The 19,453-nt window shown below is 40.3% G+C and overlaps 1 protein-coding gene across 4 annotated transcripts in view; it reads left to right on the forward strand.

Moving 5' to 3' along the window:
• Nucleotides 1–19,453, forward strand: part of RAP1GDS1 (Rap1 GTPase-GDP dissociation stimulator 1) — a 162,961-nt gene that overhangs the window by 35,079 nt on the left and 108,429 nt on the right. For 2 of the 4 annotated variants that reach the window (XM_067557218.1, XM_067557220.1), the window contains exon 2: nt 13,396–13,503. In XM_067557218.1, the coding sequence (XP_067413319.1) occupies nt 13,396–13,503 (108 nt within the window). Of the gene's footprint in view, nt 1–13,395; nt 13,504–19,453 lie in introns of those variants that run through there. The other 2 variants (XM_067557219.1, XM_067557221.1) reach the window with 2 other exon arrangements.

Consider the following 19,453-nt stretch of genomic DNA (forward strand, 5'->3'; position numbering starts at 1 on the left):
TAACAAAAGGAATCAGAGGAAGAGGCCTTCTCCAATTTCTCATGGTCAAGTATCTCCATTTCCACTCATAAAAGAAGTCCATTATTTTCACTATTATTTCTCTCTCCAGTCATCAACAAGAACTATCATCAGGTTAGTTCCACTTTAATACTCCTTGGTTTGTCTGTGTCTTCTAATTCACTGTTCTTAAAATAGGGAGGGTATCAGGACACAATGGTAGAACCAATTAGTAGTAATATATCTATATATCATATGGAATAAACCAAAAACAAAATTCTAAAGCAAAGAGGAAATTTGGTGGCAAAAAAATACATACCTAGCAATGTCCCAGATGAACTGCAAGTTTGCCAGTTCAGTTCTGTCTATGTTTCTGGGTTTTTTTAATAGAAACTGGTTGTACAAATGTTAGCATATATGGGGATGGCTGAATAACAACCAAAATAGTTAGACTGCTCAGATAGCTATGAGCTATTGAATGTCGATATTTTCAAGTAATAAAGATGAGGTTCTGTGGGAGATTAAGGTGTCAGAAGAACAGATACTAAACCAATCTGATAAATTAGAGTAACAAGTCACCAGGACCAGACAGTATACAACCAAGCAATCAGAAAATATTTAGGAATGAAGTGGCTGAAATAACAATAATATGCAATTTCATTAAATTTAGCTACAATACTAGCAGACTACAGCAAACATTGTGCCTTCTTTAAAAACAGATGCAAGGGGCAACCCTGCAATAACAATTCAATAAACTTTTCTTCATGGCCAGCTAAATTGCTTGAAATGATAAGTAAAAATAGAACTATAAAACCACCTAGATGAACATGATATGACACGGACAAATCAGCATGGTTTCTGCTAAAAAGTCATCTCTCTGAAACAAACATCAATGGGATTATTTGTGTGCTTAAATGAAGTATCTCTTTAAGGGCTTTGTTGGTCTGGAGCCAGTACGCTCAGAACATTGCAGGGTCAAGCCCTTTAAAGAAGTGATGAATGAGAGGGACATCCAAGAGAAATACCAAATAATGAATGGTACAGTGAAGGTAAATTGGGCACTTTTATTTTCTCTCTGAGACTTCCAATTAAATTGAAAAGCGACAAATTTAAAATTGATAAAAGGAAATAGTTTTTACACAGTGCATAATTAACCTGTGGAAGTCATTGCTGCAAGGTATCACTGAGTTCAAGAACCTAGTCAGATTCAAAAAGGGATTAAAAACATTTATATAGATAATGAGGACATCCACAGCTAAATCAGATAGGATTTAAAAAATATATCTATATCTATATAGATATATATATATATAAGCCCTTCTGTTTCAGGGAATAAATCAACCACTCACTCCCTGGGGTTAGGAGAAAATTTCCCCTATTGTACATTAATCCCTAATTTTCAGCTACCATTTTATTCACTTTCCTCTGAAGTATTTGGTGCTATTAGTAAGAGACAGGTCACTGGATTAGATAGACCGCTTTTCTGATCCATTATATCAGTTTTAATGTTCTTAAGTAGTATGTCTGCAGTGGTATACTTTTACTCAAAAACAACAATGGTGAATCAATTCTATATAACAATGTATATTGAGATATTTGCAAGTAAAAATAAAACACAAAGTCCATGCACAGAATTATATAATTGTCAGGAGAGAGAAGGTGGGTGAGGTAATGTCTCTTACTGGATCAACTTCTACTGGTGAAAGAGACAAGCTTTCAAGTACACACAGAGCTGTTCTTTATGTCTGGGGAAGCTATTCAGAGTGTCACAGCTAAATAAAAGGGAGGAACAGATAAGGAGTTAACACATGTTGCAAGAGACCATTTAAAGTGAAATGGACAGTTTATAATCATAGGAGAAAGAAGGTTTAATGGGATACAGTTTGTTGTAAAGAGCCATAAATCCAGTGTCTTTATTAAGTCCATGGTTTTTAGTGTCTAGCAGAATTATGAATGTAAGTTCCGAGGCTCGTCTTTTGAAGGTGCTGTGCAGGTTTCCTTGGAAGAGGAGGGAGTGATTGTTTTGTGAAAAGAGTTCACCCAATGGTGATATGGTATTTTTGTCTATCATTTTTCGGTCTGAGCTCATTTGAGAGTGTAGCTATTAGTTGCCTCTTCAAAAAATGAGCCGGGGAACTTGCATTCATAATTCTGTTAGACATTAAAAATCATGGACTTAATAAAGACATTGGATCTTGAAAGGTGTGTTGTGCGGCATGTTGACCATCGTAGCAGTGGAGATATGTCTGCAGGGTTTGCACCTGTTGTTATGGCAAGGGCTAATGCTGCTTTGAGCCAGTGTGTCCTGGTTTGTGGGGAGCTTGTTTGAGTTGTTGAGTTGGGGGGTTGTTTGAAGGCCAGAAGAGGGGGTTCAGAAAAAATTTCTTCCAGGATGTGGTCCCCATGGAGTATGGGTTGTAATTGTTCAGAGAAACACCGTGTGTATTCCAGTGTGGGATGGTACGTGACAAATAGGGGTGTGTGGTCGGAGGGCTTTCTCCTCCCCTGTATTGAAGCAGGTTCTCTGAGTATTTGGGTGTCCCATTTCATGATGTGATGTACTTCTCTGGTGGAGTGTCCTTGTTTTGGTGGAGGTGATTTTAAGTATGTTAAAGTGTGTATCCTGGACTTTCCCCTTGGAGCATATTCTCTGGTATGTGAGTGCTTATGGTATCCAAATGCCTGATAACATATTTCTTGGTGTGTTTGAGGTGGGTACTAGGTCTGTGGAGGTAAGGGTGGTGATCCATGAGTTCCATTGTTGAAGCTGATCATAGCATCTAGGAAGTTGCTGCTGGTGAGGGAGTGTTCTAGAGAGAGTTTGATGGATGGGGGGTGGTGGTGGTTGAAGTTGTGATGGAAATCTGCGAGGCAGTTTAGGTTGTCTGTCCAGAAGATGAAAATATCATAGATGTATCTCAAGTGTATCATTGGTTTTGTGATGCATTTGTCCAGAAATGTTTCCTCAAGGTGACTCATGAAGACACATGAACTCAAGTAGCTCCAGCCCTTCTCATAATGGATGCAAAACTTGCAAACATATCTCCACTGGTACAATGATCAATATTCCCCACAACACATCTTTCAGGATCCTTGGGTTCTACACATGCCTATCACATCGTGTGGTACATCTCATCCCGTACAATAAATGCCCCAATATGAACTTGCACAGCAAATTGATAAAAGACAAAACACCATATAACCCCTGGGTGAATACTTTTCAGAAACGGTCACTCCATTTCTGACCTCTCATTCCCATTCTCAAAGGAAACCTGCACAACATTTTCAAAAAACGAGCCTGTGACCTCACATTCATAATTCTATTAGACGCTACAAATCATGGACTTAAGACAATGGATTTATGGCTCATTACAACAATCTACAACCCACTAGCCCTCCTTTATCCTATGGGTGTAGATATGTTAACTACCCACCTCACTTTGAATGGTCTCTTGCAACATGTGTTAACTCCTTTGTATTTAGCTGTGACACTGTTAAGCCAGGTCCACACTACAAATTTATTTCAGTATGACTATTTTGCTCAGACATGTGAAAATCCACATCCTAAGCAGTAATTATACCAACCTAATACCTTGCTGCTAACAGTGCTATGTTGATGGGAGAGCTTCTACCGTCAACATAGCTACAGCCTCTCGGGAAGATGGATTAACTACACTGATGGGAGAAGCTTGCCCGTTGGCCTAGTAGCGTTTTCATTTAAGCGCTGTAGCGGCACAACTGTACGTGAAGATAAGCCCTGAGTACCTTTCCCGGATCTGAAGAAGAGCTCTGTGTAAGCTCAAAAGCTTGTCTGTTTCACCAGCAAAATAAATTTTAATAAAAGATATATTACCTCACCCACCTTGTCTCACCTTCTCTCTCTAATACCCTGCAACCGACATGGCTACAACACTGCCTATATTGTCTGGCAATATAGCTGGCAGTATAGCTGTTTAACATACACTGACTATATGGTTTACTATTTACTGGCTTGGTTTGTACCAACATCTTTAAAGCTGTATTTTATGACTTACAGGAAAAATGGCCTCATTGCCTTTTATGTCATACTGTTTCCTGAGACATAGTGAAGGGACTGAATCACTGCATGTTGATAGAATAATCTAAGAACCAAGCCTGTAAAAAGAGAAAAACTGCCTTGAGTTTCATTTCTATTTGGTTTGGCTTGGGTTTATGTAAGACTCACTGTCTTACATACTGACGTCTCACTGATTTATTTATGAATTTCTTATCACAGTTAGGTTACACTTAAGCAGACTGTAATAGACCCATTAACTTCAGCAATACATAGGGTACCAACCAGGAAATACATTAGAGATATGTTCAGAACAGTGTGTTTCTTTTGATTACTTTAATATTTAATGTACGTGACAGTCACCACAATTACAAATAACTGTGAGCTTAACGTATAAGGTAGAAATAACTCGGAAACCTCAATTGTAATAACAGAAAATGCTGCCTTGATTCTTTTCTCTTAGGGCTTAGTGTTACAGGGAGATATAAACTTTTTTTTTTTAATTTTTTAAAAAGGCAGACCAGGTTTTTGAGGCAGGTTAGTTGCTGGAAAGAGGCCATGACGTATGAAAACAATCTGTCATACCCCTAAAATAATAGGAACTAATGAAATTTCACTGTTAAGGAATGGCAGATGCTGAACTGCTTTGAAACCACTGTTATGCCCTGGTTTTCTTTCTGGTTTGTGTGGGGCAACTTTGTGATCAAGGCATGAATGACAAGAACCTTCTTTATAAACAGAATCTGCAGCTTCATAGGATGTGCTAATGGCTGCTTTCTGAGCGCATGGGTAGCAAATCTGGTGTCTTTCTATGGCCCTTGACAATATATCAGAGATGGTCATCAGCTACCAAAGTTTAGAGGACAAACAAATTAGTGATTGATAAATGGGAGTAGGTCAGAAAGCAAGGTGTATTGAAATGGAATGGGATATAAAAGTGTTGATTTGTGTTTTTCAGTTTTTGACTGTTTTCTTCATAATTGCGTAATTTTCAGTTTGCAACAGAAACCATTAAAACCAAGCTGCTAAAATTAATTGGGCTTGCTGCAAAATTTAGGGCAGCCCCTCTTACTGATTGCTGGGGAGGGAGATGGAGCAATAGTGGGAAGCAGAACAGTAAGGACACACACTCTGAGAGCAGATAGCTGTGGTGGGTGGAGTCAGGAATGTGGACCATGTGGATCGGTTTGCCATATAGATAGCTCTTGGCAAGTTAACTTCCAGGCTTTTGTCTTGAGATGTGGAGTGACAGCCTGTGAGATTCAGGGCTCAAGGTCCAGATGACCGTTTTAATTGCACAGGTAGCAGTCCTCGGGCTTAGGAGGATATGTATCCCTGAAAACAAAGCGTGCCTCTGTTTTCAGGACCTGTCCTAATTAGGATTAAAAAAAAAAAAAAAAGACAAAAGAAAAATTGGATGGTACTGTTCTTTTGTAAACTGGCTGCCTGAAGCACTGCAGGCCAGCTCAGTCGATGAAATTGATGACAGCTAGCTAAGTGCATATGTACCACAAGGATCAACCCTTCACTAGGCTGATCACATGTTGCCCTCTTGCCCTGCCCGCCTTGTCCCCACAGGTCCTCCCAGCCAATATGAGTTTGCCTGCTCCATCAATTGCCAAAACTGTCCTGAGCACACTTCTAACACCCTTGCCACAACCATTCCCTAGGCTGCCCTCTTTCCAGGGGATAGCTGTCCTTGTTTTTTTTACTGTGAGGATCTGTTCCTTGTACTCAGAGCAAGACCACTGCAAACAGATAGAACTTGTCCTTGTGACAGACTGAATTCCAGAGACGCAGGCAGGAAAACATAAGAACAGTTGATTGCAGCAAAATAACAGGGCTTTGCATCTGTGAGGAGAATGTTTGCAGCAGCTTCCCTAAATGGCAGATTCTAAAGCCAGTACTGCAGCTGTAGAATTACAGAATTCAAGTTGCTGCGTAACGGCAAGGTGGTGGCCCTTTGGATAGAACCATCTTTTCTCGCTAAAATGTCTCCCTCGTTATAACTTTAAACCAGAAAATCAGTTGACCTAGGTCAGTGGAAGGATTTTCAGTTTTCTGAAAACCATTTTTGACCTTCTAGGAAGGACCAAAAAGAGGGACAAAAATCTCTAATACAATTTTAGATGTATTTATGTACTTCTGAGACTTGCAGAAGTGAAGATCATTCTCTGTCTTAAGTAGGGTGACCAGATGTCCTGATTTTATAGGGACAGTCCCGATATTCAGGGCTTTGTTTTATATTGGTGCCTATACCCACCCCCTGTCCCAATTTTTCACACTTGCTAGTCTTAAGAATTTAAATCCATTTGATAAGAGGCATGATTCTGTCTTTGACAGAAAGATTTTCAGATCTATACTGTGGTCATCTTTGCATTGGTTTTCTAAGCATTTCATATAGGGAACCTTTTTTCTCTGTGAATATGGTCTTTTGACATTGGGTCCTGAGAGCTGTGGTTCCTTCCTAATCCCCATTCTCATGTATGTTTGTAGACCATTGTTAAAATGCCTCCATTTTAGACTGGTGGACTTGTTACAGGAAATCAGATGATTGTATCAAGTATTTTAGACACTCTTTCATTGTACATGTAGTTTCTTAGTAGTAATGGAATCTAATTTTGATGGGTTATTTACACGATACCTACCATTGTGGTACCTGAGCCTATCTAGTAGAAAGCACTTTAGTCAATATTGCAATGTAGCCACTATACACACTTTTAAAATAAATCCATGTGATGTACTGTGATGCTTCGCGGGGCATCCAGGGCTGTGAGTCACCTTGTTGTCACCTGCCTCCAGCGTGAGGGAGCCTTGCCTGTGCCAACCAGATGTTAGCTCCCTAACACAACCAGCCTGTCAGCCACTCAAGCACTCTCCACTGGGCTATAATAGCCTGGCCTTTGCCCTGCAAATTGTCAGTATGTGCATCCCAGACCCCAAGTCCCTCCAGCCCCTGATCACTAGATATCCACAGAAATCCCAGATCTTCCGTTCCTGAAGGAAGAGTGTACCCCAGTTTACCAGTTTTAACTTAGTCCACGCAGCACTTAAGTTCAATTATAGTAAAACAGAAGGAAATTTACTTAAGAAAGAAAAGAGATTCAAATAGAAACAGGTGTGAATGATGGAAACAAATTTACATATAAAACAAAATCATAAGATACAAACTAGGGCATACACTTACTAATGGTTATCTTTCCTATCCAATAAGGGAGATTCTCACCCCACAGTTCAGTCTTTTGCAGCAGATGCTGGCCGCAAGGAGTCTGGACCCTATTTTTCCTGAAGAACCCCTGCTCATCTAGGTGCCTTCTTGGTGAATGGGTCAAGAGTCTTTTTCCACCCTATGACATACTGAATTGGCCTTCTGTCTTTACTAACAGACAGGGTTATCCCCTGGCTGTCTTATCATTCCTTTTCACTGGGAAGTGGTTTTGATGTTTATAGTTTATCTTTGATGGTTTTCCATTGACTTTTCTGGGTTGTTGCAGCAGTGAACAATTGACCAATACATTACGTAATTGGCTAGCCAGGGAGAAGTGACAACTCTCTTCCACTTGAATGGGGCATTACAGAGACATATGAATCCCTGCTGACTTCATTTTCACTCCAAGACCAGAAGGGCATAATTGTTTATACATTTACATTATTCCTTAATTATTACCTGTACACACATCAATGATTACAAGAATCGATGTTACAAGTTTTCAATAGAGACCTCACATACTAACCTTTATGATTAAATACCATGAAAAGGGTGAATTAGGTGTGGTAAGTTTGTCAGTTCTGTGACAGGAGTTGCTTCTAAAGAATAGTGAACCCTTTGCCAGTTGGCAACAATGGCCGCCACTGTGTCACATATACCAATCCGCATGTTAAAAGACAAAAGTCAACCTTTTCAGAAGCATGTGCCTAAAATTAGACACCAAATGACAAATAGACTAATTTTCAGCGGTGCTGAGCACCCTGGACTTCCACTGAAGTCAGAGAGAGCTGCATGTGCTCAGCATTGCTGAAAATTATGCTGCTTGTCTTTAAGTCCCTAAATATGGATTCAGATGCTAACTTTGGGTGCTTGGATTTGAAAATATTAGCCAAAATGTATAATTTCATCATATAATTGTCTTGTTAATGAAGTATATGAAATAGCAAACCACATTAAAATCTATTTACTTTGTGTCTTAGTCATCTGTGTCTTCAAATTACATCAGAAGTAAACTGAGACAGAATCCTTCCAACTTTTCTTTTTCATTTAGCTGGGTACAACAGAAACAAGTCCCTCAGTCCCACAAGGTCCAATGCTCCAGTTCTTCTTCAGTGCATGTAGTGCCAAATTCAGGAAGGATAAAAATGCCTATGAAATGAAGCACTTTTGAGTTGTTGGGAATATTTCATTGCTTTCAGATGTGCTTGTAATCCACTTTTAATGCTCCTCTAGGTATCTTAGAGCATATTTATATAAAGACAGGGTTGTTTTTCATGTTTAATTGCATAGTGGTTAGTTTATTTATTTATTTTTTCCCCTACAGACTCTACCAAATCCAGTGTCTTTTCTGCTTACAAGAATTTCTAGCACTAGAGCTCATTAAATGTCAAATTCTCAATAATTGAAGGGAATAAAATAAACTTTTTTTTTGTGAATTGTTTTAAAATTTTTGACTAGTCTTACCTAGAAATACAAATATTTTTTCCCTCCATAGTCTTCTACTTATTTGATTTCCAATTATTAGATGACTGACATTTATTTATACAAAGAATAAAAAGAATTGCCTCTAGTCAGTGCTTTAGGTGCCCTTGCCACAAACTACAAAAACAAATAAAATTAAACATCCCGCAAAACACCGGTCTCCTTCCACCCACCCACAAATCTGACTGATCTTTATAATTGAAGATTCTTTGCAATGCGCAGTATCTGAACCAGAATTTCAATGTGGCAGAATTCCACTTGTTTGCCTCAACATGGTCCTCAAGATTATTTTTGGAAGCAGCCTTAAATATACTGTCAAGGGAAGATAAAGTGTTTTGCAATTGATTATCCTTTGAATGAATAGGATTGCAGATAGTATTTGTTGCCACTCTATATCAATGATGAAAAGGTGATTCTCATGGCAAAGTGAAGTAGATTAGTTGCTTAAAATAATTTTTCAAGAATGGACTATTGACGCTTGTATCCAGTAAAGAGCAAAATATGTGCAATTCATTAAATACTATCAGGGCACTGCTGCTATGGAAGTTGGTTATCCAGTTAGCGACTTTGCAAGATTGTGCATAGTTCACCCTGTTGTTTTTCTCTTCAGTATAGTCAGTTATTGAGTTTAGTTAGAGAAGGACTAGATTGTAGTTTGATAGTTACTTGAGACTAGTGTAACTGAGATAAAAATCTACCCTGGAGTGTGGTGTCAGCAATAAAAGTGGAGTGTATGATTTGGGTGCGTTTATTTGTTTTGGGTTTTCTTGGTTGGCTAATTGATAATTTTACGGTCTACAGTACTTAATCAGAACTTTAATCTCTACTTGCTCATAGCAAGCAGGAGGCTTTCCTGGTTTCCTGCAGAATCGAAGTTCTCATTTATATAAGTTCTCATTTAAAAAAAAAAAAAAAAAACCCTTAGGGACATTAAAATAACTTTTCAAACTTGGATCAAGTGCAGCTGGTATCGTACTGTCTTCCTAAGTCTGCAGGTAGAAAATTCCAGTGCCACAGTTGCTGCTCACAGCTTTTACACTCTGCATCAGAGTAATGACCTTTTATCAGCTTTTGCTGCTGTTCTTCAGATTTCTGTGGGCAGCAGTGAAACTGGCGAGCATCAGGTCAATTTCACCTCACTGATGCTTAGGAAAGCTATAGGCAGCAGCAGAAGCAGTAGAAGTAGTGGTAAGAAGGACCCTCTGAAAATGGAAACTTAAAGGAGGATTAGAGCAGCAGACAACAATAATAATAAAACACAACATCACCACCACATACACACCCCCTTTTCGAGCAGCTAGAAAACTGAGGGAGGGGCAGAGTAGCAGAGAGACATCCCCAATCCCCATTGCTGGTTCTAGAGTGGGAGTCAGAACCAGTGAGAGCGCACTCCTATCTTCAAGCAATGCGGGGAGGTTTAGGTGTAAAGCTTCAAATTTATCAGACATCTTCAAGAGGGAGGACTCTGTAAAAGATGAAGTCCCTGAGCAGTGTCTAGGAACAGCACCCTGGTATCAGTTCCAGCAGCCTCCTCTTTTCCCAGCTGTGCAGAAACTGGGCTGGAGGTGGACTTTTTGACCCTAGGTATTGCCCCCAGACAGTAAGGCTCCCAATTTTTGCATCTGTCTAATAGACTTAGTCCTCCCACTCTAAGTTGTTTGCTGAAGTTTCCAAGCTGTGTGTGTCCATATTTTGATGGGCTGTGAGTAGGTACCTGCATGGAGGTAGGGGAGAGAGAGGAGATACATTTAAAAAACAAAACCAGAGTATAGAGAGAAATTTGCAGGGAGGTGGAAAAGAAAGAGAAAAAAGGATGAAAGTAGGTAGAAAACACAATGTTAGGATGTAGTAAGAAGGATAGGTCAAATAGTAGTCTGTGAATGTATCTTTTGACAAATTTCACTGGTCACTGAATAGTTTGACAAATATGTTTTTTGTGGTTGTGACTAAGCCGACTGCCTCCAAACACCCCCTCATAGCTGATGTCATTATGCATGCGCCTTTGGTTCCCTCTTCTTCAGCCCAGGACTCCGTAAACTATCCTTAAATCATACAATCAAATGAGCTCTTCTCTGGTTCATCAACACCCCACCTTGGAGGTTAGTTTATTAACATCAAACCATTCCCAAAATAAAGTTCTCAGAATGCCCCATCAAGTCCATACTCAGTCTTTCCCACTGGTGAACTTCCATAACTGAAGCCTTTTCTCCAAAAACTCAGGGTTCCCTTTGGATTGTACTCTCCCCAAAAGCATCTCACTCCCACTTTACTCTGTTTGTCTCTCTGTCTCACTGAGCATCTCCCTCTCTACAGCTTTCTGTTGCTCTTTATAGGGCAATCCATCCCTCCATCCCTAGCTGGCCAGATGTGATGGGCAGGGCTAATTGGACAGGCCTGGCTAGGCCTAGGCCTCTGGCTCTTACACATTGCACATCCTCCCTCCCTTATAACCTTGCATGCCCCCAGGGCAAGTTGTGCAATCTTTTTATTTCTTCTGTTGCTCCTTGCTAGTCTGTTTTTTCCAGTGGGGATACCTCTGGCTAGCTAAACCCAGGGAGTGATCGGGCTCTCCCTTGCATGGCTTCTTCCATCTCCCTCATTTGGACATGTAGCCCCGTCCCAGGTGTGGCAGGCAAATATACTGTGATTAATATGCTAGTGGTAATATGTCAGTAGAGGGCAGGGTGATAAATCTGCTAAGGGTGAATGTGCAGTTGCTGTCCTGCCTCCTGACTGGAAGGTGATAGCTCAGCTGGAAGGAGAAGGTTCTGTGGGGGCAGTGGTGGGACACCTTGGGGCCTAACGCTGGGGACAGCTGTTCCTGGCAGCAGCGGTTTAGAGGGATGGAGCTGAGAGTTCCAGAGTTGCCTGAGTGCAGTTGGGTCTCTCTGGCTTTAAGAGTAACAGGACTTATGTAGATAAGAACATGGATATCATGGAAATAAACAGATTCCATCATAACCAACCCCAAGATGTATTTTATGTTTTTAGGGGAAAAAATCTGGATGCTGATTAGTGTAAAAATAAAGCTTGCAGTATCTGGACTGCAGCCTGTGATTTTTATTGACAGTGGAACTAAGGGCCCAAATTTTCAGCCATGGGTGAGAAGCAGTGCAGCTCAAGGGGGAGTGGGTAGTCTGCTCTCCTGATGTTGAACCAGCAGCGTGCCATTCCAGTCCCTCCTGGTGTGGCTGCTTTAGCTGATAATGGCTGCCAATGATCCCAAAAGTCATATAAATCAGCTGGAGATTAGTGGGGTATAAAGGAAGCCCTAATCATGTCTCCTTTCCCCTGCACCACCCTATGTGCCATCAGCGGCGTTTGGAGGTGGGCATTTTTTACTAGGAGGGTGGTGAAGCACTGGAATGGGTTACCTAGGGAGGTGGTGGAATCTCCATCCTTAGAGGTTTTTAAGCTGAGGCTTGACAAAGCCCTGGCTGGGATGATATAGCTGAGGTTAGTCCTGCTTTGAGCAGGGGGTTGGACTAGATGACCTCCTGAGGTCCCTTCCAACTCTAATATTCTATGATTCTATGGTATAACGGCTGCCAGCTTTGTTACTGAAGGATTCTCCTACACTGGGATGAAACTCTTGAGGTTGGATATGCTGTCTGTAGGTCCGAGTAGGTCAGTGTGTAGGGTAAAGGAGCTGTACCACACTGTGCCTCAGGATTTGGGTCAGGGCCATTAAATTACTCCCTTGAGTACTACACAGTTTTTAATATTATTTATTTTGCATAACTGTCTGATTGCTGACTGAGTTGGCATGGAAACTGAATTACCACTCGTGTTTTAAAAGGCTAGTCCATTCAGACTGAGGTTAGTCATCAGCGGGCAAAGTGAAAAGACTTATACTGCAGCTGTTAACACTTATACCTTGCCTCTGATTAAACAGAATACTTGAGATGCTAGCACTGGTAGTCTCAATCACTTTTTCTGAGAATAAGTGTTCATCCATAAAAAACAACACTGCGTGGTTGTGGGGGAAAGTGTTATTTCATAATCTGACTTCTACATTAGGGCTCTCATTTCCAGAAGTTTCTTTATGGATCAGTTGAATGCAAATAGTAGCAGTTTATGTAATCAACACATACAGTGCTTATGCTATTATATTTGATAATGTCCTTATTTAAAAGGCTTTTAGCCTAGCCCTGTTTTTAACTGGGGCTTTGTGTGTGCATAACAACGATGGAACCCTCTGCTGCATGCACAAAAAGCTATAGCTATTCAGAAAATGGCATTTGCAATTACTTTTTCTCTTCCTCCTTCCCCCACCCTTCTTGTTAATGAAACAATTCAGGAGGCGTTCACTTCCATTTTTCTAGTTAGAAAATGATGAAAGCAGTGATACTGCTGCAGATTTTCCAAACTGGCTAACCTGAGGGAATGCTGCTGTTAAAGTTGTTCAGTGACGTTTTATAAAACAACTAATGGCATGTTATTCTCAGAAACAAAATGAGAAATGTATATTTAAAGTAAGAAAAGCTTGATTTTATCCAACACCTTTGACTCTAGGCTTTTCTAAATCCTCAGCACACAGACATAGCTTCCTTCCTTGTTGAAATAGAAGCCCTTCACTTTATGGTAACTACTCATGCTCTAAGCATTTTAGCTATGATCCTTTGTCAAATCAATGAGGGCACTGATTTCTCTCTTCTTCATGTTAACAAAACAGATAATCTAAGTGACGCCTTAAAGACGCTGAAGATAACATCCACTGACAGCACAGCAGATAGCTTGGAAGGATGCTTGGATTGTCTGCTTCAAGCTCTGGCTCAAAACAGTAAGTTTTATTGTCCCTTCAAATTTTGTACCATATGATCAGATCACTAAATGATGGAGGTAGTAATGTGAAGCAATGCAAATAACACAATCAGTGGAATTGCTGGATTGACTGTCTTACTAAAAACAAAGTCCCATATAACTGGTGTGAGAATCAGATAGTGACAAAGAAAGAAAATGATAAGGAAAGCCGTGGATATTCACAACAGGCATAGGACAGAGATAACTTGCTCCATATGGCAGGGACTATTTTTTTTCCACTTGAAGTCTACATTCAGAAAGGAACTGGCAAGGTATTTCTCTTTCAGATGAAAAACTTACTGTGCTTAGGTAGCATGAGCATGGCATGCAGCACTTTCACTTATCCTGATTAAAAGGTAACAGGTTGCCAATCCAACCATACAGTAGCACTTTATTTTCTCACATGTCTGATCATAAATTTATTTTCACAAGGTTTCTATCAGAAGGGGAAGATTGGCTATTGGATGATGACAGAACTAACATTGTCAAGAATGAAATGAGATGGCTTTTGTTCCCTGAGCTCTCTAGGGTCATATTCCAATAAACAGAAAGATTGTAGGGAAAATGGAGACAGCAGTTTATAGAACTTTTCCATCTTTAACTGTCTGATCATGGGACGTTGGCAGAAGATGGGGAAGATCCATGTAAAGTTTCAACTTCACACACTTGGTGGAGCCAATATAAATAATCTGATTACATGTATTAGGTAGAATGAAACTTCTGATTAGAATTTTTTTTTTTTTAATTTTTAAGCCAAAAAATCCCCCAAAAAACTACTATACTTGATCACTGTAAAATATCAATACGCTCCTCAAAAGCACATCTTAACCAGCTGATCTGATTTCTCATCCAAAAATCTCATCCTACAAGTCATAATGTCATGGCTGTGTAAGATTGTGTGAAATTTTAACACGAAGCTAAACCCTGTTAGAGATGATTTATGGATTATAACAGTGTATGCAGGTCAAGAGGTAATGTAACTGCATTTTTTTTTCATCCTGAGTAGGTCACAGGGAGATATTAGCCAGGAAATAATGAAGTGTCAGGTTGTGGTTGTTAAAAATCAAACTTCTCCTTAAGAAAGAGACTCTCATCTGCTCTAGAATCGTTTGTAAAGTATTTGCAATGTTTACAACCATTGGACACATTCCTGTTTAAAAGGTCTGGGGTAGGAAAAAGTGTTTGTGATTTGAAAATAACTAAGGGCATGGAGTTAAGTGCATTGTATACCATTACCTGTGAGGATCCATAAATAAATCCTAGGACCCAGCTGGTAGGTGCAAAATGCTTCAGGTCATATATTTTGAGGACGCCACAACATACTGATACTTCTTTGCAGACAATCCCAACACTCTTTGTTTTGCCTCAGCTTGGTGCCCCGCTCCACCTCCCAACCACCTTCTCTTCTTTTGGTCATATTCCTCTCAAACTGGAAGGCCAGATGGAACCACTTTGGACAGTATCTTGTCTAGTTTACAAAATTTTGCCTTAACTCCCCTCAATTTATGAGGGCTCTTTGTGGATGGGCGTAAATATAGATTGTGGATAATACCTCATGATAAATTATATACAAATGGATCTAGTAAATTGCAGGGAAGTAAGGTAAAATGTTATGGGTCAACTATAATATGGGGCTTTTGTCTGTTAGCTTCCCCTTATGCTGCCACATTCAATTTAGTGTTTGTCAAGTCCTCGTTATGCCAGTTCTCTGGCTGGGTTCTTAATAGTCTCTGTCCCCTTCAGGCTAATGGAGAGTTGGAAGCTATAACCCAGCCCCACCCACTCCATTGGGTTGTTTGGAACAGCCAGAACTAATGCTTTTCGGTCTCTTGCTGCACCCTGTGCCACTTCTACATCTACTCCTCTGAAGGCTTCCCCAACCTATTCTTGCCTTGCTTCTCCCTTTTTGGAGTGTTAGCTTCTGAGGCAGCTTCTCATCAGGCTGTTGGAAGGATCCTCTCCAACAGCTTTATTTCCCCCTAACTGATGTCCTTAGCCTTTCATCATGCCCAGTTCCTCAGGGTGTTAACTACTCCCAGGTGAATCAGAGATGCCTCATTCCCCCCTTGTAGAACCCATCAGAGGTAGGCTGGGCTCCAGATCCTTTCAAAGGACAGTCATTTAAAGGATTCTGTACTACATTCACATTTTGGGACTAAACATTATTAAATATAAATATTTAATGTACTTTGTCTCTCTTCCTTTGTTCTGTCATTCCAATTTTCTTCCCTGATGCTGTATGTAGTCTCTTTTCCTCTGTCTTTTTCAGTGTCCGCTTTCCTTCAATGAATTTTGTTCTGTCCTCCCAACTCCACCTTTCTCATATTTCTTTCCTTTCCTCAGATCTTCTTTTTAGTTGTCACCCATGTATTTCTCCTGCTGTACCCTCTCCCTCTCTCATACTTTATTACACAGGGGGGCCACCGAAACCTTCTGTGGGCCAAACTGATTCTATATGTTTTAATAAGATTTAAAGTCACCTGTACTGATTTGTATTTTAAGTTCAGCTTGTTTCATATGTATTTAGATAGTTTTTAAACAGACAATATTGTACACAGAAACAACCTAAAATGATGTAAACATGACGACAATATGGACGACTAAATCAGCTATTAGCATATTGTAGGGTGACCAGATTGCAACAGTAAAATATTGGGACCGGGGGAGGGGCAAGGGGACCCGGAGGTCCCTGCCACCGTGGGGGGCTCAGAGCTGTGGGGCCACCCGCCGTGGCTGGGAGCTCTGGGTCCGCCTGCGGCGTCTAGGAACTGAATTTTTACCAGAATATTTGGACAAGTGACGTTCTGATTGTACATCAGTCAGGATGCGGGACAAAGGGTTAAATATCGGGACAGTCCTGATTTTATAAGGATATCTGGTCACATTAGGCCCGTGGGTTGTAGGTTGGGCACCCCTAGTTTAGGTAATCCCCCTTCCTAAGAGGCGGAAGAAGGCCTCCCATTGACATAGCGCTGTCTATATCAGGAGTTAGGTTGGTATAACTGTGTCTCTCAAGGGTGTGGGTTATAATACGGACGTATAATACCAAAATAATATACCGACGTAGATTGCTGGTGTAGACTAAGCCACACGCACAATGGCACTATTCCCCAGCACGTACATGCTCACGGCCCTCCCCTGCTCACCTAACAACTCTAGAAGGAAGAGGAGAGTTAATCCCCTGTGGCCATTCAGTTCTCTTTACTGAAACAGCTAACAAGGTTGCCAGCAAATTACTGCCAGTTTATGGATACCTTCTCAGTGGAACCAACAAAGGCCCAACAGCCTTCAGATAATATCTGTCAATATTGGGCTGGATTTAAACAAGCCGCTTGGAGAAGAAAGTCACTAGCCCATTTCTAATTGCCCAAGCCATCCAACTTCCTGAGTATACGTTGAATACTCACTGGGGGGAAAAATATCACTGGATCAGTCTTAAGATGACCTCATTAGAGGGCAGAGTAGTTTTTTGCCTTTTGAAAAAACCTAGAAATCACCTATAATGAAATACTGCCTGTGAAGTAACCCCTCATGGTATCTTGGTATATTACTGAGAAACATTAAGAAATTCTAGGGGTTCCTCAAATTAGCAAAACCTTACTTCAGAGAATATATCGAGGTAACAAGTTGCCCATCCTACTAAAGGAAAAGGCTCCAGTGTAGGGTAAGTACTCTGAGCCTTCAATTTTTGTGTAATTAATTTTCTAGCTTGACAGTATCCCAGAGGAGCTGATGAATTCCATTAACTTGGAAATGGAGAATTATGGGCTTTTGACACAAAGATTAATGCTTCCAACCACAAAGTGGTTTATGTGCCACTCTGCTTATAGCTATACTTGTGATATGTGGAGAAAAGTGAATAAATTTTGCCCATGGCTGAGTATAAAAAACATACAAGAGATTCTTGCCTAGTCCAAAATGATATTATAAAGTTTCCCATTGTATAGAGATGATCTGAGTGGAGTATACATAACACTAATCCATTTTATGTTGAAAGAAAGCAGAACCAAAATAACAAGGGTTTGAATATAATACAACTCAGTAAAAATCAAACAGCAGTTTAGCAACCAGGGGTAAAATTTTCAAAAAAGACTTAGTGCCTACATCTCATTGAAAGACAATTGGACTTAGGAACCGAAGTACCTAATTCAGTTCTGAAAATTGGGTGTAGGCTCCTGAGACACTTGGGAGCTATTGAAAAATTGAACAAATGGCAATAAAAAACATTTCTGTTTTGCTTTAAACTGTGAGACGCAACAGTACATTTAAAAAACCCACCCTCTTAAATTATTTGTTGGGTTGCATCTGTTAATAAATTTGGCCTAACAGATTGCTATAAGGGATCAAGTTTCTTAACTTTTCAGCCAGTGGTCAGTTATGAATGCTCTAGTAATATATTATATGACCATCCTTCTCCCTTGACTCTGTGCCTTCTAAACATTCTCTCCCTATTCAACATCACTCTAGGTCATCTTGGTATATAGATTACTTGTTCAGGTGGAAAGTGTGTCAGATGAGAGAGCCTGTGAATACAGTAATCACCATTGACTAATTGTTGCATAAAGTGTTTTTAAAAGTCTGATTGCCTGTCTATTGTGGGGGAAAAGAAAACTCTTCCAGTGGAACTGTTGCAGATGGTGGACAGCCTGGTGAACCCAGGCTGATGCCACCTAAAAAGAGATTTGAAAATGGGACTGTGTTTTTATTATAAAAATGTACAGTGCCTAATTGGGCTCTGATCTGACTGTGGCCTCTAAGTACTACTACAATACAAAATAATTCTTCATAGAGGAATTTGCTTTGTTCATGAATAAGACTGATTGGACTTTCACTGGATTGGATGCTAATGTGGGGGCAGATCCACATCCAGAAGAGTCAAATGCCGTGGGTCTGAATCTCCACTGCCTTGCATTTTGTGTTGTCATTTATACCAGTGCAAAGTGGATGTAAAATGCTGCCATACTGCCATTTTAGTAGTTCTTTACATCCATTTTACAACTGTCCTTCCTCTGCAAGTCTGCCTCGTCTCCCTGCCAGCTCATAACCTCCTGTGTCCTTGTATTGCTGTCTGTACTCAAAAAATCTTCATGAAGAAGTCTCACACTTGCCTCGCCTCCAGGAATCTTCCAGGGAACAGCAGAAGGGACTGCTGCCTAATGGCAGAAGAAGAGCTCTGGGTAAGCTCAAAAGCTTGTCTCTCTAGGCAACAGAAGTTGGTCCAATAAAATATATTACCTCACCCACCTTGTCTTTCTAATATCCTGGGATCAACATGGTTACAAACAACACTGCATACAATAATGGCAGAGCTGGAAGCAGTGCCAGTGCACTGGTGTGGTCATTGCTTTAGGGATTTGACAGCTATGTGCATGTATCACACACACACACACAGTCTCAAGCACATATCCTGTGGATGGGGACGGGGAGAGAGACTGAAGCCAGTAAAAACTATTCAAGGTAAATTAAAATAAAGCCCTGGAATAAAACTGTGGAAACAAACAAAAGGAGTACTGTATGTCTTAAACTAAAACAAGTAGGCAGTGTCTCTTTAAATAGAGAAACTTAGATATCAAACAAAATTAAGGATGGAATAATAGCAAGTTTTGTAAACTATTATCCTAAGTTGCATTGGTTCAGTAATGCTTCTCTCACAGGAATAGCAGAAGGAACATTTAACCTTAATAGACAATAACAGGAACTCATTAGTGCCCTCACCTAAGGTCACTGATAGAACAAGACCTAGTAGGTTGAGAGAAGAGAAAGCGCCATACTCCTTACAGAGCAGAATTGAAATAGGTTCAAGGAAACATCTCATCTGAGATCTAAAAATGTGATCCTCTACATTTTTATTTTAGATAATTTTTCTGGGTATTTACTTATGCTTTAAAATAACATAACAGGTCCTTGACTGAAGCAGGAAGCGTAGTTGG

Source organism: Emydura macquarii, unplaced genomic scaffold (assembly GCF_026122565.2).
Source record: "Emydura macquarii macquarii isolate MOO-44397 ecotype Brisbane River unplaced genomic scaffold, CSIRO-AGI_Emac_v2 contig_1790, whole genome shotgun sequence".
Lineage (NCBI taxonomy): Eukaryota > Metazoa > Chordata > Testudines > Chelidae > Emydura > Emydura macquarii.